The sequence below is a fragment of the Gossypium raimondii genome, chromosome 7 (genome assembly GCF_025698545.1).
Source record: "Gossypium raimondii isolate GPD5lz chromosome 7, ASM2569854v1, whole genome shotgun sequence".
Classification (NCBI taxonomy): Eukaryota; Viridiplantae; Streptophyta; class Magnoliopsida; order Malvales; family Malvaceae; genus Gossypium; species Gossypium raimondii.
In genome coordinates this window covers 30,770,717-30,791,657 of record NC_068571.1, presented here as the reverse complement: position 1 = coordinate 30,791,657, position 20,941 = coordinate 30,770,717, and the positions used below count along the sequence as shown (strand labels likewise).

At 31.0% G+C, this 20,941-nt stretch overlaps 1 protein-coding gene, 1 long non-coding RNA gene and 1 other non-coding gene across 3 annotated transcripts; 1 reads left to right on the top strand and 2 right to left on the bottom strand.

Moving 5' to 3' along the window:
* The first annotated feature begins 6,736 nt into the window (after positions 1-6,736).
* On the top strand, positions 6,737-7,559 carry LOC105796437 (RING-H2 finger protein ATL67). The gene has a single exon (XM_012626157.2). It carries the CDS (start codon positions 6,812-6,814, stop codon positions 7,352-7,354), a length of 543 nt encoding a protein of 180 aa, XP_012481611.1. The 5' UTR covers positions 6,737-6,811; the 3' UTR covers positions 7,355-7,559.
* Positions 7,560-16,409: 8,850 nt separating this feature from the next.
* Positions 16,410-17,396, bottom strand: LOC105796446 (uncharacterized). The gene is made up of 3 exons (XR_008197461.1): positions 16,993-17,396; positions 16,788-16,842; positions 16,410-16,674 (listed from the first exon to the last, which is right to left on the bottom strand). It is a non-coding gene; the product is annotated as an uncharacterized LOC105796446 (transcript).
* Positions 17,397-17,429: 33 nt separating this feature from the next.
* Positions 17,430-20,554, bottom strand: LOC105796465 (uncharacterized). The gene is made up of 3 exons (XR_008197530.1): positions 20,480-20,554; positions 17,602-17,826; positions 17,430-17,497 (listed from the first exon to the last, which is right to left on the bottom strand). It is a non-coding gene; the product is annotated as an uncharacterized LOC105796465 (long non-coding RNA).
* Between the last annotated feature and the right edge of the window lie 387 nt (positions 20,555-20,941).

Sequence of the window (20,941 nt, the reverse complement as noted above, 5' to 3'; positions counted from 1 at the left end):
TTCATTGTAACATTTTACTAATATGGGGGTGAGTGTAGTAAAGCCTCAAATTTATCTTACACATAAATCGCATAACACATACCATCACAAATAGCCAATTCATTACTAAGTTCACATTCTCAAAGCATTTAATAAACATTTGCTTTTAATCACTTTTGTTCTCAACACAAAATTCTAACTCAAATCACTAATTCACAATCAAAATTTCTATATAGCATCATAATCCAAATATCATAACTCATATGCTTGTATAATTATAACATTCATCAATAAAAAAATGTTTTATTCTTTGATCCATACCTTTATGAGTTTCAACTCATAATCAATACATTTTCACTCAAACATTTTAGTATTTATTTCTATACTATTAGAATTAACTCAGGTTGAAAAACATATCTCTCATCAAGATAATTTTAGTCATAGAACAATCTTGATAAGGGGTGATGGTGAAGTCATAAATCTTTCAACTTGCTCTCATAGATACATATATATATATGATTTTGTATTCATCATCAATGTAATACCATCATAACCACGTAATTCATTCCAAGCAAATTAACACATCTATTTATTACAAATGTTTTCATCACTCACAATTTCACACAACAATTTACTTACTCAAGCTCAATGTTAATATCTAATTAAATTCCAATACTTGGCTTCTATTTTACTTACCGACATTTGCCAAATTAGAGAACGTCTTACGGAATTGAGTACTTGTTTTCTCGATGCCATAGTCCAACTATGGTCTTACACGTAATCACAAATCACATACCGATGCCATAGCCCACTATGGTCTTACACAAATCACATATCACTTACAGATGCCATAGCCCAACTATGGTCTTACACGGAATCACATATCACTTACCGATGCCATAGCCCACTATGGTCTTACACGAATCACATAATCACATGTTCACATGTTGCCATGGTCAAACCATGGTCTTTTCCAATCAATTCATCACATATCAACGAGCGAAAGTACTCATTCTGCGTTCTACTCAATTTGACTTCCAATTCAATTTTTCATACTATTATAATATTCATGGTTTAGACATAAAACAAAATATCTTATTATCTTTAATTTAACAATTAAACATAAGATTCTATCATATGAACATACTAATTTCACTTATTCAAGCGGATGTACATACACACGTTCCATCTATTTAAGTAAATTTGCTTATCATATTCACTTAATCAAATATGTTGAGCACATAGCATTATATAATCACCAACATACTTGGATGAGCTTATCACAACATAAACTTTTTTTTTTAACTTATAGTCATCTCTTTTCATACATGAACACATCTATATCACAAATTTTTATACTTACCTTTCCAAATTCCAACATAACGTGAGCATATTTCATTTATCTCAATATCATTTTTAGCATTATCGAAAATAGCTCGATTGAAAATCATCTCTGTCTTAACAAATCAATTTCGTTAGAGCCCGGAGATATCACATCATCAAGAGTAATAACGTGGCATGTATAGCTAGGCTCACATATGCTACGTTTGGTCCGAGAACCGACTAAACCGTAGCTCTGATACCACTAAATGTAACACCCCTTAATCGTATCCAACACCGGAATAGGGTACGAGGCATTACCAAAACACATACACTTGTAAACGTATTTAACCGAGTTATAAAATTTCATCAAAATTAAAACTTTCAAAATAATTAACATGTTTCTATAACTTTTCACAATATATCCTCAAAATATTATAATCATAATAATTAGGGCCTGCGAGACCCGATACATACTCATGCAATTTAATGCTTCATTTCCATTTCATTCAATTCGCAATTTCTCATGCTCATAATTTAAATCATATCACTAGCAATTTCCATTTAATTCACGTACAATTCAATGACATCAAATTCAAAACTAATACGTATTTACCATTTAACTCAATGTTTATTGATTATACCATTCAATAACACATTTATGAAATTCTCAATTTAGCAATGAAAATATCACTTTAGTTTGAATAACAACATCGTCCGATATAAATACACTACCACTTATCCATTTACTTTAATTCTTTCGGCCCATTTGTCACTTACCATCCTTAATCAAATTAGGGAGCAGTCACGGAAAATTGAGTACTTCACTTTCACTTTGCCATAGTATAACTATGGTCTTACGTATGATCACTTATCACTTGTCCCTGATCAGATAAGTGTAGCCACCTATCACTTTGTTTCTTGATCAGATAAGTGTAGCCACTTATCACTTTGTTTCTTGATCAGATAAGTGTAGCCACTTATCACTTTGTCTCTTGATCAGATAAGTGTAGCCACTTATCACTTTGTTTCTTGATCAGATAAGTGTAGCCACTTATCACTTTGTCTCTTGATCAGATAAGTGTAGCTAAAGCTATTACTTATCACTTTGTCTCTTGATCAGATAAGTATAGCCGAAGCTATCACTTATCACTTTTCACTTGTCACTTGATCAGATAAGTGTAGCCGAAGCTATCACTTATCACTTTCCACTTTCCACTTGTCACTTGATCAGATAAGTGTAGCTGAAGCTATCACTTATCACTTTGTCACTTGATCAGATAAGTATAGCCGAAGCTATCACTTATCACTTTGTCACTTGATCAGATAAGTATAGCCGAAGCTATTACTTATCACTTTCCACTTGTCACTTGATCAGATAAGTGTAGCTAAAGCTACCACTTATCACTTTGTCACTTGATCGAAGTACTTAAATCCGCGTTCCGCTCAATTTGATCATTTATTCATATATCGGGCTTACCAACATGTGTTAATTCATAAACCATTCATGGTATTATTTCATGCCAAATCATATACTGAATATACCATACACACATACTATGAAACTTTATTTTCACACATGAGCTTAAACCATGACCAATAATGCACAAAAATAAGCATCATTCATATTTCATCGTTTATGAGTTATAATCAAACATATGACCATTTATACACGAATCATTCATATATTTCCCAATTTTCCTCCTCCTCCTCTCCATTCCACATCCTTAATGTGTATAACACACTTAAACAACATTAACCATAATTTCAATATTCACTAACATGTATATTCAAAGCTGTTTATCCGAGTCAGAGTCACTAAATTATTTTTATCCAGAGCTACAGAGCTCCAAATTAAGATCCGTTAATTTTCCCTGAAATTAGACTCACATATCTTTATACCATAAAATTTTCATAATTTTTGGTTCAGCCAAATAGTACAGTTTATTCTTTAAAGTTTCCCCTGTTTCGCTGTCTGACAGTTCCGACCACTCTTCACTAAAAATTAATTATCTCATTGTACAGAATTCAGATGATGTTTTAGCTTGTTTCTTATAAAAATAGACTCATTAAGGATTCTAACCATATAAACTATAACTCATAATCATTTTTTACAATTTTAATGATTTTCCAAAGTCAGAACAGGGAACCTGAATTCATTCTGACCTTGTCTCACAAAATCTATTATATCTCATGATTTACAATTCCATTGCTCACATCATTTCTTTTATAAGAAACTAGACTCAATAAGCTTTAGTTTCATATTTTATTCATCCTCTAATTCAATCTCTATAATTTTTAGTGATTTTCAAAGTTACACTACTGCTGCTGTCCAAAACTGCTTTAGTGCAAAATGTTGATTTCCATTTTGCCCCAAATTTCACAGTTTATACAATTCGGTCCTTTCTCAATTAACCCTCAATTAATCTAATTTTCTCAATTAGTACTTTACTAGACATTATAAGTTGTTACGCAACTATTGAAATTCAGAATTTCCACATATAACTCTATCTTCAAACTCTTTTACTATTAGGTCCCAAACATTCACTTTCTATTCAATTCTTTCAATAAAATCAGCATATGAACAATTTAAAGCTCTAATTTCATGCTAAATCATCATATACTTCCAGCACATATTCATATCAACTTTCAACTTCTTTCATAAAATCAAAAACTAATGAATTTAACAAGTGGGCCTAGTTGTAAAAGTCATAAAAATACAAAAATTTCAAGAAATAGTCAAGAATTGAACTTACTTGTAATAAAAATATGAAGAACCAGCTTGAAGAAGCCCTTCCATGGTGTTTTAGCTGATGAGAATTCAGAAAAATGAAGAGAAATCTAGATAATTCCACTTGGGTCCTAACTTTATTAAGCAAATTTTGCAATTTTCCAATTTTGCCCTTAATTCTCCTTACTTTCTTGCTGATTTCATGCCTCTGTTGTCCAGCCCAAATAGACCTTGGGTCTATTTGCCTTTTAAGCCCTCTTCCTTTTATCATTTAAGCTATTTAATCATTTCCCAAAATTTTGCATTTGTTACAATTTAGTCCTTTTTGTTCAATTAATTATCGGAACTTTAAAATTTCTTAACGAAACTTTAATACTAACTTTTAACACTCCATAAATATTTATAAAAATATTTATGGCTCAGTTTAAAATCCCGAGGTCTTGATACCTCATTTCGATTCTAATTATTTTAATATTTATTTCTAGTGCACTATTCACTATTTCAAAAATTTTCCTAACTTCATATTTAACTTTTACTTACTAAATTAATAATATTTTCTACCCATTTTTTGAATTTAGTGATCTCGAATCACCGTTCCGACACCTCTGAAAATTCAAGCCATTACATTTTTTTTTTCGTCGGATTTGTGGTCCCGAAACCACTGTTCCGACTAAGCCTAAAATCGGGCTATTACACTTCAACCATCAAAACATACCAATATTGTCTCAATTCATGCATGATAACCTAGTTCAATTATGTGCCAATTATGCCATAAATGACCATTTCCAAACTATCATCAACATACCAAGAGTATCTTATTTACAAGCATTTTAAAGTACCAAAATGACATAACTTAGTGAAGTGTTAAGGTTCACCAAACCAAATACAAACTTCAAAACATATATATATACCAAAACACCAATAACATATTCACAAGATACTACTACAAAACATCCTATACAACAATCTATAATCAAAAGATTTTAATCAACTAATACCCCTTAGGTACATGCCAAAAACACAAAAGGGAACATCACCGACGTTGAGTACGAGATTCTTGTAAGATGCTGAGTCCAAATCTACTATTTACCTAACCTGAAAACATGAAAACTGATCCAAATCTACTATCTACTATAATTTTACTTAAAAATTTAAACCATATAAAAAATTAATTCAATAAATAGCGAAATTCATAACTATGAAAATTGTTGTTATAAAAATTTAAAATAAAATATAAAAAATCGAATCTTATAACGAGTAAAACTTTAAGGCCACGTTTGGTTCACTGTAATGGAATAGAGCTGTAATGGAATATAACTGTAATAGTAATTCAATTGTTTGGTTGAATGGAATGGAATAGAACTGTAATAGTATTCTTGTGTTTGGTTAGCATGAGAAAAAAACTAAAATGACTAGAATACCCTTAGCAGAAATTTTTTTAGGTTGATGATTATTGTTATTATTATTAAATTTTAATAAGATTATTAATATAAATAATAAATAATTTAATCATATTTTAACATAATTATTATTAAATATAATTTAATAAAATATATAATTTAATAAAATTCTTAATAAAATTATTCTTATATAAATTTACTAAAATCATAATATATAATACTATAAAAATAATATATAATCTACTTTATAATATATAATACTATAAAAACTTGAAATTCATTTCTTTATCAATCACCAAAAAAAAAAAAAAAGAAAAGAAAAGAATGTATTTTTGTGGATTTGATTAATTGATGACTTAATAATTACTTTTTAAAAAATACCCATTTGATTAATATAGTGTGTTAAATATCTTCCTTTTTTTTAAAATGATTTGTTTGTAGCATTTTACTTTTTTTTTGTTTCGTTTGTTGAGATAATTTTTGTAGTGTTAATTATAATTTTTAATCAAATAATATAAGTAATATAAAATATTGTTTAATTATAATTTTAATTAGACAATATAAGTAATATAGAAGTGTACTACATGCGTATCATAAAAATCATTATTCTAAAAAAACAAATTGAATATTTGACAACACATTCTGCTTTTGCTAAAACATGGAGCATACATTATCATAATTTAATGAAATTTGATTCTCTTATTTTGGTAATGGATGCTTGGCCTCGTAACACGTAGTACATCTATAATTGTAATATGTCTTGTTGAGGGTTGTTAGGGTTTGTCAAAGAGTTGGTCAGGATAAAAGCATGAAAAAGAGGGAGAAGGTTGGAAGGAAATGGGAAGAAGAATGAAAAAAAAAAAGAAAAGATGCTTCAGACGTGAGAAAGAAATGAGAAGGGTAAAATTGAAACTCAGACCTATGGGGAGAGTGGTTCAGACGTGAGAATGAAAAAGAGAGAGAAGGGTAAAGTTGAAACTCAGACACGCTAAATGGGTATTCCATAGGTAGAGAGCCGAATGGTAAACGGCAATTTTACCTTGAATAAGGCTGTATGGAATAGGGCTGTAATAGCCCATTATAGCCAACCAAACAATAGAATAGGATGGGCCACAGAATTGGGGGAATGCATTCCTATTCCCCCAACATTCCCCCAACCAAACATGCCGTTAAATGATAAAAGGAAATGGCTAATATACGTCAGTTGGTAATTTAAAATTGAAGTTATTTGAACCCTCTGTAATTTAGAACGCAGAAATAAATGTTGGAAAGTGAGTAAATAAATGCTGCAGCTGGAGCATTAAATCTCCCCCACCTTCTTTTCCGTTTTCTTTTTCTTCTTTTTCCTTAATCAAATGGATTCTCTTATTCCTCTCCTCAAATGTCCACCCATTCCCATTCTTCCCCTCTCTATTTCACCAACTTAGGCCTCGGCTACTCCATCGCCATTGCCCTTGCTTTCCTTGTCCTCCTCTCCATCGTCCTCCTCGCTTCCTACATATGCTGCCGTCCTTCTTCCTCTTTTTCTCCCAACCCTACCCCCGTCTCCGATGGAATCATCCTTCCCCGGGTTGTTTTCGTTGCTGAAGATGAGGACGATGAGAACGTCGTCGTTGGGCTCGATCAAGCCGTTATAAACTCATACCCCAAGTTCCAGTTCACTAAAGAGGCTGCTGCTGTGGGTTCTACTAACGTTAACACGACGTGTTCGATTTGTTTATGCGAGTATAGGGATTTGGAGATGTTGAGGATGATGCCTGAGTGTAGGCATTATTTCCATGTTTCTTGTCTGGATGCTTGGTTGAAACTTAATGGGTCTTGTCCCATTTGTCGGAACTCGCCGCTTCCAACTCCGCTTTCTACGCCTTTGTCGGAAATCGTGCCTTTGTCTCAGCACGCTGCGGACCGGAGGAGGATGAGGTGACTTTTTTTTGAGTTTTTTTAAAATACATCTCTCTCAGTTTCGATGGAGGTTGGTCAATGGATTGTGATTTTGATTCTTTAGGGGAGAAGAGGCTCAGTTCTGAGCATGAAATCAATTAGAGAGCCATGGAATTCATTTCTCCTAACTTATTTTTGAAATTTGTACCAAATTTTGTAAACACTAACTTAAATTTTTTTCATGGGAATGGTGTCTTGTTTCAGTCTTTTCAAATGTTATGGTCCTATCTGTTTTTTGTACTGTACATAAAACTGCCAACGAAGGAAGTGCAGTTTACTTTACTATTGGGTTGTGAAGTGCAGAGCCAATTTTGTCAATGGTGATGATTGGAAAGTAGAGCCTGCCTGCCTGCCGTTACCCGTTACGGAGTCCATGTTGACGCTTCGCAATGTTCGATGGAATGCATCCGGAATTTCGGATGCAAGAAGTCAACAACTTCACTTCTCCGCCAAACAATGGCTTTGTTTCTCAAATTGCATTTTAGTCTCTAATGAAAAGCTAAAAAAAAAAAAAAAAACCCAACTATTTTATAAATTAGATGAAAGAACATAATATTTCGTTTGTGGAAATTGTGCAATTAAATATTTATTTATATATTAAGGTATAAAAATTTAATTTCTGACTTTTAAATCTTCATTCAATTTGGCTTCTATTTGGAGTAAATTGGCCGTTAAATAATTTTCATAAGGTTAGTTGGGTTAACAAATAATTTAGTAATTGTAAAATTTATGAAAAAAATTTAAAATTAAAAAAAGTATAAAATGTAAATTATTAAGAGAGAAATTCACTTGTATCGGTGTAAAACTTAAATTAAAATTAAAATTAAAATTTTTAACTATTTTTTATTTTAAAAATTTCCAACTAGTTTTTATTTTAAAAAATTCTAACCATTTGATAAATATTTATATATAATGTTAGATCGACGTGATAGAAATATCGATTAATTCAAAAACTTACATGCTTGACAAGTATAATTATGTAAATTCAAAATTAGATCATTAAAATATTAAATGTACAAAGAAGTACGAAGTACGGAAGGTTGTAAGTAGATCCTTCACCAAAATATTGTAAACACTTTCAAATTTTCAATAAAATTTTTACACATTTAAAAATGAAAAAGAATTTATTTTTTAAAAATAAAATTTTAAAATTTCCAAATAATTTTGAAAAAATTGAAAACTCTTTAAAATTCAAAACAAAAATAACAAAACCTTTAAAATTAACTTAATTATGAAATTAGTATTAAAATATTAATGATTCTTTACCTTCTTTTCATATTTCTCATAAAGACATTAATTTTATCAAAATAATACTTTTTCCAATTTTAAGTTTGATTATTTTCATAATTTTTTATTTTAGAAAATTTTAGAATTCTTATTGAAAATTCAAAAAAATTTCTATAATTTATAATGTATTTTTACATAATTTTATTAAAATTTGAATAACTTTTTCATAATTTTTGAAATTTAAAAAATAGAATTTTAAAGATTTTTTGTCTAAAATTTAAAAACTTTTAAACTTTATCGAGCTTATTATTATTATTATTATTATTATTATTATTATTATTATTATTATTATTATTATTATTATTATTATTATTATTATTATTATTCAAATCTAAAAGCTAAAAGTTATAGCTTTGAAAAAAAATATTTTGATTTTTTTAAAATAAAAATAAAAATCTGTCATTTCTATTTTTTTAAAACCTTATAATTTCTTATTGAAAAATAATAGGGGCTGTTATAATACTAAATTTGCCCCTTCCTCTAATATCAACATTTTTCAATAGGGGATCAATATGTAATTTAAGGTATGGTATAGGGACTGTTATAGTACTTTTATCATCAATCAGATTCAGTAACAGCTAGAATCAGAACCCCTAAAGTCTAGCAGAACAAAAGAAAGATACAAGAATTCCAATTTCCATGTTTATGGATTTGTTTTGATGACATTTAAAGGCTAATTCAACCATATTGATGACATGAATATCAGATAAAATAAAATAAAAACTTAAACTCTATAAGACATTCCTTTACTCGAACTCTCCACTTTCCCATAATCTAGACACCTCACTATACCAGCGAGTCCTATCCTTACTTCTCGTTTTTCCTTCCATTCATACACCCTACATACAGGGTGTTCGATGGCCTCTATGGTAACTTTCCTTGCTTCCCGTCCAAGGATCCTTAGGTTATACCTTCCTTGGCAGACTCCCCTCTTTCCATACCATAATCTTGAAGAACTCGTTGACATTTCCATATTGGGAAAACTCACAACAGTCCCCACCACTCTAACGAACCTATTCACGTTCCACCCTATTGGTAAGAGTGGGGGGAATTACTCTAAGTAATCTGCCGATCACTCTAGCCCTTACTTGGAAACTCACTTGTCTGATAAGTGAAGGTCGATCTGACTTGTTGAACCAAAAGGTTATCACTCGTGCCACTATACAAGTTTGTCAACCCACTTGCTTGATTCTTCCCGACGGTGCTAACACCGTGGCAATGTACCCATGATAGGTCTTCCTTAAAAAGGAATAGTCTTGACAGACATATTTTTCGTTGGACAAAATCCTTATCTTAGGAGTGGAATTCCCATCCCTCCCACGAGATTTGCTTTTTGTGTACACCTTTATTGAGCACTCCCTGGTGGCTCTTGATTGTGGATCCTTTCTTGTGATCCTTGGAGGCTTCTCATCAGCACTGCTTATGTACAGGTCATTCACAAGTCCCCGATTCTTTCTCTGATTCTTACTGGGTCCTTACCCACCTGCCTTATCGTCATTTATGTCAATCCTCTGACAAATTTTTCCTTTTCTAATTTTGTTTGTCCTTTTTTGGCAAACTCCTCGAGTTTTACTTGTCGCCCTGTGTATCATAACTCACACTTACCGTCTTTGGGGTTTGCATCATTGGAACATCCTGGTGGAATACTCTGTGTTTATTACTTTGGCAGACTCCTTGTTGGATGCCACAGCCGAGCTGTGGTTTTACACCCTTTTTACCTTATTTTTTGCGTCCCATTAAACTTACCCCATGTTTAATATCCAGTGGACTATCTTTGTTCTGTGTTTACTATTCCAGCGGATTATCTCTATTCTGTGTTTACTGTCCCAGTAGATTGTCTATGTTTTGTGTTTACTGTCCCAGTGAACTATCTTTGTTCTGTGTTTATTGTCTTAGCAAACTATCTCTATAGATGCCATGGAGTCTTTCATCTATGATCTTACATCGATTTGTCATCCTGGCGTACTATCTTACGATGTCATGAAGTCTTTCATATCCATGGTCTTACTCATTATAACTGGTTGTCGTAGCATCTTTCATCTATAGTCTTACACCGTACACCTTATACCTTGTACCATATTACCATGGCATCTTTCATCCATGGTCTTACGCTGCGTACCTCATACTAGACTATCATAACATCTTTAATTTATTTTTTACACCACATACCGCCGTCACGGTGTCGTCCTGAACGACCAATCGATACCACCGTCGTAGTAAACACCATTTCATAATTCTTATTTCCTAAATCCTTCTCCCATTTCCTCCTTTACACCACCTAACATTGATGTTCGAATATCACAATGTCCACTCCGCAAGGCCAAAAGCTTTGCCCGTTGTGGTATATAACAGGATCACTCCCCATTTCCCTTCCTAACTTTACCTATCCAATGGAGGTTTTTTTTCACAATTATCATACAATCATGCACACATCTACCTCATGCATATTGTCATGCAGACTGTGAACATTCATGTGAATATGCTTTTCATGGCATACTTAGATAACATCAATCAAAACAGCTATGGTTGAAGTTTAGAAACTTACCTGAAGCTTCATCATCTCCATAGCTTAGCCTTATCGAACGCCAAAGCTTCCATTCTCCTAGCAGTTAAACATTCCAACCAGAATCATGGGTTATACTCGATATTCTCAGCTTAAACCCATTTTTTTCCATAAAAATGTAGAACCCTTAAAATGGTTCTAAAGTCTATAACTTCATTTCTTTAACTTTTATGTACACAAAAGGGCTAAGAACTTTACCAGCTTACTGGTTTCCCTACTTTTCCATCTTAATCCTCATGAAGTCTGCTCTATGCAGAACCTTCCATGGCTATTCTTTCTTCAAGCTACCGAAGAAGATGAAGAACGAAAGAAAATGAAACAGATTCGGGAATGAAAATCATCTCTAAAAAGTCATTCCCTAACTATTTATAGCCCTTCCCGCGCTATTACTAACCTTATGAGAACCATTCATTTCAAATCATTTTGTCCCTCACAAAGGAACCGGTTGGTTCCATTCTAACCAAACCAAGTCTGGTTCTCAACCATGTCCATTCAGTTTCCAACTTTCCCATTTCTTTCAATAGAGGCCACTAACTTGCGATCTCTTTTAATTTAGTTCTTCAATTATTTCAAGTTTCTAGGTTAATTGGAAACCGAGTGTTACAAAACTAAAAATTTGTAGAATAGTCTGAACATTTTCCTCCTAAAACGTCAAGTGATTTTTGCACCAATCTTTTCTTTGATTTCATCAAGTTTTACTCCATCGTTAAACCTCATTTCTATTATTGGATCTAGTGCCCTAAGTGTAGTATATTCATTTCGGATACTTATATTTTCTCGAACAAATTGGTTTGACAAAATTATCTATAAATTACATCATTTGTATATTGTCCTCAATGGTTTTCAAAAACAAAGAAAAATGGAAGCAAATATTGGCTCACTGGTTATCTAATATTTAACTAATACTAAGCGGTATTATGTAGTCGGATCATAATAAAGAAAAATAACTTATATTATTAGATGAACTTAAACATGTCTGTAGTCTAATCGAAAATGAGCAAACCGATTGAAGGGCTAATATTTCGTCTATCAAGTCTTATTTGGGGAGATGCTTTGTCTTAAGCATTTGAACGGATGACTCCTAGAAGATAGAGACATACATATGACTGACTAGACTGAAAGTACATTGGACAAGACCCAAGTAGAATAGATCTTAAATTTGTTTACAGATTTATTCACTTCTAACGTTCATAGTGTGGCATATATTAATCCTGAGTTGAGGATGGACTATGTATGCGTGACTCATATACTTTGATGTAAGTAAAAGCCTGGGTTCAAATAGATAAAGAATATTGGTAAATGATATCCTCTCATTGGTATTACATGATAAATGAAAAGTAAATGTGGCCAGAGATAATTTTTCTTTGTGATGAATAACTTAATTACTATTTGATAGTAATTGACTTTTCATAAAGGAAGATGTAATGGTTACCATGATATAAAATAATATCATATTGAGAGAGCAGATTGATCCCAAAGATATTAAGGATATCCTATGAGGGTAGCACACTTATGACAAGGTCATTAGACGAGCACTGATCGAGTAGCTTTCGTAATGGTATGTTATTTAGGAGAGCTTAGTCACGATACTATACAAGAATGACTTCGTGACTACTTGAGTTTATAATTAATAGGTGAAAAGCTAAAACTTAATTATAAATCATTTGAGCCCTAATTACATATGTCTAATTGGTCCCTTTGCTAACTCATTGAAAGCATAAATGAATTGCATGTTGAATCAAATGAACAGAAATTGATCGAAATGATATAGCTAGAAAAATGAGTTACATTTGGAAATAAATATGGTTTCTCACTAAGTATGGAAATGACTTGAGGGTTAATTTTAAGTTTTTCGACTTATTATTTAAGTAAATAATTGAATTTCGAAAATAGAATTAAATTAATTTGTCATTGTGAATCCGTTGAATGTATAAATTAAATATATTTTTCATAGATTCTCTAAAGGTAAAGTTACCATGATGGAAATAGAATTGAGTAAATAAAATTATTAAATGGAAAATTTAATTAATTAAAATTAATTTAATAAATAATGTATATTTTGGGAAATAGAAAAATATATATTGGGTTGGATTAAATTATAAAGTGTTGGGTTAAAAGTCAGGGAAGCACGTATAATTGGACCTGATACAAAATAGGCCCAAAACCCCTCTCTCTTCCAGTTCAATTAGGGGATTGTTTTTCTATGAAATAAGCATTAATTGCATTCTACTAATTTTACTAGGGTTTTACTTCTTCTTCTTATAAATAGATGGCACCGATAAGGCTAAAAATACAATTTTGAGATATTGTTATTCAGCCCAAAAATTGTCAGAATTTATTTCTAAGTATAAATTATATTTTCAGAAATAACTAGGGTGAGCAAAACTTGATTCGATTCAAAAAAATCGAAAAAAATTGAATTTCGAGTTAATCGAATCGAGTTATTTGAATTATTCGAGTCAATTCGAGTTTTGAGTTCAAGTCGAGTTGAATTTCACAATTTGAATAACTCGAATAATTCTAATAACAGATTGGTTTAAATAATCTTTTGATCCCTGTCAACTTTGAAAATAAGCAAATTGGTCTCTCTCTCAACAAAAATTACAAAAAAAAACTCAAAAATTTAAAATAATTTTTAAAGTTCAAAATATTAATAAAAATTTGAAATTTTATATTTTTAAAAGAAATTCTAAAAATTCTAAAATATTTTAAAAGTTCAAATTTTAAAACATTTCTAAAATAATATTTTTGGGGCCTAATTAATTATTCAAATTTATCATACTCAAGTATCTTATTTTTATTGTTATTCTCCTTTGAAATCTTTTTCAAATATATATGGTTTAAAATTTATGTGCTCAAACATTGAACTAGTTATACTATAACAATATTTTTATTTGACATGTTTAATTTTTTAATTTAACTTGAACAATTTTACTCAATTCGACTCGACTCAAATTTCATTTCACTCGACTTGATTAAAAAAAATTCAAATTGAGTTAGGATGATAAAGTAGGACTCATGAACTCAAAATTTTTTCACTTGATTCGATCGAACGTTCACCCCTAGGAATAACAGTTCTATTGTTTTCTATAAGAGAAAGAGATTTACTTTCCTACTGAAAGTAAGAAAGTTATTTTGTTCCGTGTTTGATTCGTAATTGTTCAAGCCAACACTCGAAGCAGTTTGTGGTATGAGAATAGCGGAGGAAATTGTTCAGTTGAAAGATAAGAACGTCTAGGATCAGTCTTGCTCAAAACACAAGTATTATTTTGAGAAAAAGTTTATTTCTATAAATATCACAAATTAGTTCGATTTTCAAACTTTTTATTTTTCCGCTCTACAAGAAAACCGTTTTCAAATCTAATTTTTTCCAACGTTATCACCATATAGTAACATAACTATACATACTAGTAAAAATAAATGAAATAACATAAAAATCAATTAGAAACTAACCTTATCAACTCAAACTTGATTTCTGAAATGAAAAACAATTATTTTTTATCTTCAACCATGGTTTCAAATAGGTGTAGGAACCCAAGTTTAAGACATCTGCAACTATTTAGAACCTAGTATTTCTTAAGAACTCAATTTTGTTCTCTCTTTGTTTGTTTCAAAAATCCAAAACAATCGAAGTTTTTGTTTTTTGCTGAGAAAGAGGGTTAAAATATTAATTCAATGACACCTTCCTTGTTGGCGACACCATTCAAATTTTATTGATTGTTGCTCAAGCACGCATGTTGTAACACCCCTTACCCGTATCCAACACCGGAATAGGGTACGAGGCATTACCAAAACACATACACTTGTGAACATATTTAACCGAGTTATAAAATTTCATCTAAATTAAAACTTTCAAAATTATTAACATGCTTTTATAACTCTTCACAATATATCCTCAAAATATTATAATATTAATAAATAGGGCCTACGAGACCCGATACATACTCATGCAATTCAATGCTTCATTTCCATTTCATTCAATCCGCAATTGCTCATGCTCACAATTTAAATCATATCACTAGCAATTTCCATTTAATTCACTTACAATTCAATGTCACTAAGTTTAACACTAATACGGATTTACCATTTAACTCAACGTTTATCGATTATACCATTCATTAACACATTTATGAAATTCTCAATTTTGCAATGAAAATATCACTTTAGCTTAAATAACAACATCATTCTGGTATAAATACACTACCACTTATCCATTTACTTTAATTCTTTTGGGCCCATTTGTCACTTACCATCCTTAATCAAATTAGGGAACGGTTATGGAAAATTGAGTACTTCACTTCCACTTTGCCATAGTATAACTATGGCCTTGCATATGATCACTTATCACTTTTCGGAGCCTTAGCACTGCCACGGTCTTACACAGATCACATTTATCACTTCTCACTTGTCCTTAATCAGATAAGTGTTGCTAAAGCTACCACTTATCACTTGTTACTTGTCACTGATCAGATAAGTGTAGCTAAAGCTACCACCACTACACCAAAATAGGTTTTTAGCAGCATTTTTTAGGCCTTTAGCGGCGCTAAAAGTATTTGTGTCACTTCCACAAGCGCCGCAAAAAACGCCGCTAAAGAACAAGACCTTTAGCGGCGCTTTTATAAAAACGCTGCTAAAGAAAAAGACCTTTAGCGACGTTTTTATAAAAATTGCCGCTAAAGAACATGACCTTTAGCGGCGCTTTACCCAAAAAACGTCGCTAAAGACATGATCTTTCGCGACGCTTTTTTCACAAACGCTGCTAAAAAGCATGACCTTTAGTGGCGCTTTTATCGCAAACGCCACTAAAAGTACCGTTCTTTAGTGGCGTTTATGAAAAAAGCCACTAAAAGCATTTTTATTAAATGAATTTTTATAATAACAAATAGAAAGGTCAATTTTTATTTTGAATGTATTACTTTTCATTAACAATAAAAGTAAAATAAATTATAGTAATAAATTTCATCATTCACCTATAATATGGCAACAAATTTACACTTTAACCTTATTTTAAATTGATTATATTATTTAATTAATTATAGATCATTAGTATATAAAAATAATGTATATAGCATATAATGTTAACATAAACAATTAAATTTCCTAACAATATATAAATAAATAAATTTCATTATACGGGAAAAGAACATATATTCTTTTCAATAATATATAACAAAAATCAGTACTACAATACACGGTTATTATACATATGCTTCCCTTTTCTTACAGCGTTGAATTGATTGAACTCTACGAGTATCTATTACTGACAGGTGACAAAATTTTGGCTACATATTTAATTTCTCAATGTCGTCCTTATTTAAAAACAACAGCACCTTAATTTTCCGTAGTGGTGAAACAACAAAAGAAAACTTTACTTATCACTCCATGTGTGACCAAAGAAAAATACCTCCACGGCTTCTTGCAAATCCTCCGTAGCATCTGCCCTCTTTGAGTAACTACATGACAAAATTAGTATAAAATTATGAAAAAGCAACATTCTACTCCTCAAGCTCAGGTCATATTGAAGGAAACCAACAAAAGACAATTTGAATAATTTGCAATAAAGTACCGCTTAGCAAGCTCTTGTTTTTTTCAAATCTGGAGGCTACCCATAAAAAACATAGCTGAAAGAAAATACCACAAGAATTAGCAAATAAAAGGCCTTTGGGATGTGGTACCGTATAGGCAACATAAGGCAGAAAATATCTGTGTTAAAATGACTGACTAATTAACTTCTAAGGAAAATGAAAAGAAAAGGGAAAGAAATACATTACACAGGTTTAAGCCCAGCTTCAAGCAGCCGAATTGTCCGAGTAAACATGCCTTTGCAAATGACTAAGGATTAGGCCAGCAGAACCCATGTAAACATTTTATGAACCAAATAATGAAAATTTAATTGAAAAGGTAAAAAAATAAAATAAGAATCAGCTAACGATAGTTCTTTAAGATAAAAAAGAAATAATGAATGAAGAGAAAAATATATTAAAAACTTGGTAACTTCACCGGCTTCATTAGTGAGCATTTCAGTCCCTATACGACCCACCACAATCTACAGTCAACCCAAAATTTAAAAAAAAACATTAGTAGTTAGTCTTAGCTCTCAAATGGATATAAAAGAGAAAACTTTCATTTTTTTTCTTTTCGAGGGAACAATATACAAACGAGAAATTGGTAAATGCTCATGTCAAGGCGTCAATGGCAATCTTATGGCAAATAGCTCTCTAATTTCTGTTCCTTCATGGCCTTTGGCGCATTGTCTGCTAGAAGCTTCGTTAAACCCTAATCATGAAATTCAAATGCCAAAACATCGATCAATATTTCAAATAAAAGAAAACCCCAATTTAATTATTCAAAAAAAGTTAGAAACACTTAAAAAAAATCACCTTAATACCCATATGCTCTTTCCGTTCAGCACTCTCAGCCATTAAAATAGCATCAACTGCCAGCCTTCTGATTTTAAAATTCTTTAAAAATAAAAAATGAAACAATCCATACCTTCTCAGGCAACTCCACAGATGGAAAAGGAAGATTTTCATAGCTAGGCAAAATGACTATTTTGTGAGTTTCTTCATATTCTAGTTCATTGTTGTCAAATCCACCATCAACACCTGTAAATCAAATTGCATGGATATTACTATTTAGCCACAACAGATAGTACTAAGGCAATACAATCATTCAGAAAACATTTGAAACTTTAAACTTTTACTTTTATCATTTAGAAAACATTTGAAACTTCAAACTTCCACATGTAATAGCTCTAATTCTCTAAACGTGCTAGTAGATGGATAAACTAGTTCCAACTTCTTTTATTAACAACAACTGTAAATAATAGAAAATGTGAGCAATTACAATTTAAAAGTCCTGCTTCCCATAAAACATTATCCACTAGATCTCAAGCAGACATGTAAGAGCTGTGTAATTACAGAGTTTGAGAAATGTTAAATTTTGATTTTATTTCTAAAACTATTTTTTACAATCAAACATGCTTATCTTTTTGGAATCTCAAACTACTGAAGAACTGATGTATGATGGAAATCTATGGTGCTGAAGAGTGCAAGGCATGGATAAAAACCATGACTTCTATGATATAGAGGTTGGATTTGCTCTTTAGCAACCTAAGAGACACCCCTAGGCTCTCTTTAGAACCAGGGGACAAAACTGTGAGGATGTGTCAATTCTTTAGCAGCACCGAAAGAGAACAACCCAATTTGTGTGGTGTTTCCAACACGTTTCAAATTCTAAAAAAGAAATAAGATAAAACATTTTCCAGAATTCACAAATGAAAATGAAATGAAATGCCTCTCTAGCCAAAGATCAACTAGCATACTAATAGGAATGAAGATGACAGTTCAAGATGAATCGTTCTTGTCTTAACATAGAAGCATCAATTTAAAGCTACCACTTATCACTTGTCACTTGTCACTGATTAGATAAGTGTAGCTAAAGCTACCACTTATCACTTGTCACTGATTAGAAGTACTCAAATCCGATGTTCCGTTCAATTTGATCATTTATTCGGTTTTTCGTACTGTTATTTTATTCTCAATCTATCAACAAATATATATCATCATATACTATATAATTCGTGAAATTAACATTTAATCATTAAATTTTAGCCATATGAACTTACTATTTCATTACCTTTCCACACTCGTTTCCTATGCACATCACACAAGATATAAACATATCATTCAACCATAGTCGCAAGCTAGTGTATTTAAACATAATTCTTTTTTTGAACTAACCACATGATAAACCATTTCACTAGAGATTACATAATTTAAAACTTACCACCCTTTTCATGATCACAAGCATATTTTCAATTAGGCACTTACCATTTCAATGCATAACTTATAAATTTAACGTGGCATAATCTAGCCACTACTTAGCCAAAGCCTAAGCATGTACACCAAATATGTTAGCCAAATACACATATAGCATAAGCATTATAAGCATGGATGAGCACAACATTTATTCATGTATCACACTTACCAACATATGTTAATTCATAAACCATTCATGACATTATTTCATGCCAAATCATATACCGAATATACCATACACACATACTATGAAACTTTATTTTCACACATGAGCTTAAACCATGACCAATAATGCATAAATATAAGCATCATTTTTATTTCATCGTTTATCAATTATAATCAAGCATATGACCAATTATACATAAATCATTCATATATTTCCCAATTTTCCTCCTCCTCCTCTCCATTCCACATCCTTAATGTGTATAACAAACTTAAACAACATTAACTATAATTTTACTATTCACTCACATGTATATTCAAAGCTATTTATCCGAGTCAAAGTCACTAAATTATTTTTATCCGAAGCTACAGAGCTCCAAATTAAGATCCGTTAATTTTCCATGAAATTAGACTCATATATCTTCTTACCATAAAATTTTTAGAATTTTGGTTTAGCCAAATATTACAGTTTATTTTTTAAAGTTTCCACTGTTTCGCTATCAGATAGTTCCGACCACTCTTCACTAAAAATGAATTATCTAATTGTACATAATTTGGATGATGTTTCTGTTTGTTTCCTTTGAAAATAGATTCAATAAGGATTCTAAAATATAAATTATAACTCATAATTGTTTTTTTTAAATTTTTTATAATTTTCCAAAGTCAGAACAGGGGAACCCAAAATCATTCTGACATTGTCTCACAAAATTTATAATATCTCATAATTTACAATTCCATTACTTACACCGTTTCTTCTATGAGAAACTAGACTCAATAAGCTTAAATTTCATATTTTATTCACCCTATAATTCACTTCCCACAATTTTTGGTGATTTTTCAAAGTTAAACCACTGCTGCTGTCCAAAACTGTTTTAGTGCAAAATGCTGATTTCCATTTTGCCCCAAATTTCACAGTTCATACAATTCAGTCCTTGCTCAATTAAGCTAATTTTTCTCAATTATTACTTTACCTAGACATTATAAGTTATTTCAAAACTATTGAAATTCAGAATTTCCACATATAACCCTAACTTCAAACTCTTTTACTATTAGGTCTCAAACATTCACTTTCTATTCAATTCTTTCAATAAAATCAGCATATGAACAATTTAAAGCTCTAATTCCATGCTAAATAATCATATACTTCCAGCATGTATTCATAGAAACTTTCAAATTCTTTCATAGAATCAAAAATTAATGAATACAACAAGTGGGCCTAGTTGTAAAAGTCACAAAAACACAAAAATTCCAAGAAATAATCAAGAATTGAACTTACTTGTAGTAAAAATATGAAGAAACAGCTTAAGGAAACGTTTCTATGGTGTTTTAGCTGATGAGAATGCAGAAAAATAAAGAGAAATCTAGATAATTCCACTTCAATCCTAGCTTTATTAAGTAAATTTTGCAATATTCCAATTTTGCCCTTAATTCTCCTTATTTTCTTGCTGATTTTGTACCTTTGCCGTCCAGCCCAAATAGACCTTGGGTCTATTTTCCTTTTAAGCTCTCTTCCTTTTATCATTTAAGCTATTTAATCATTTCCCATAATCTTGCATTATTACAATTTAGTCCTTTTTGTTCAATTAATTATTGGAACTTTAAAATTTCTTAACAAAACTTTAATACTAATTTTTTAACACTCCATAAATATTTATAAAAATATTTATGGCTCGGTTTAAAATCTCTGAGGTCTCGATATCTCGTTTTTTATTCTAATTATTTTAATATTTATTTCTAG

What these genes read in the sequence shown, in the direction of transcription:
- LOC105796437 (XM_012626157.2), top strand. Translation starts at nt 6,812, where the DNA reads ATGTCCACCCATTCCCATTCTTCCCCTCTCTATTTCACCAACTTAGGC.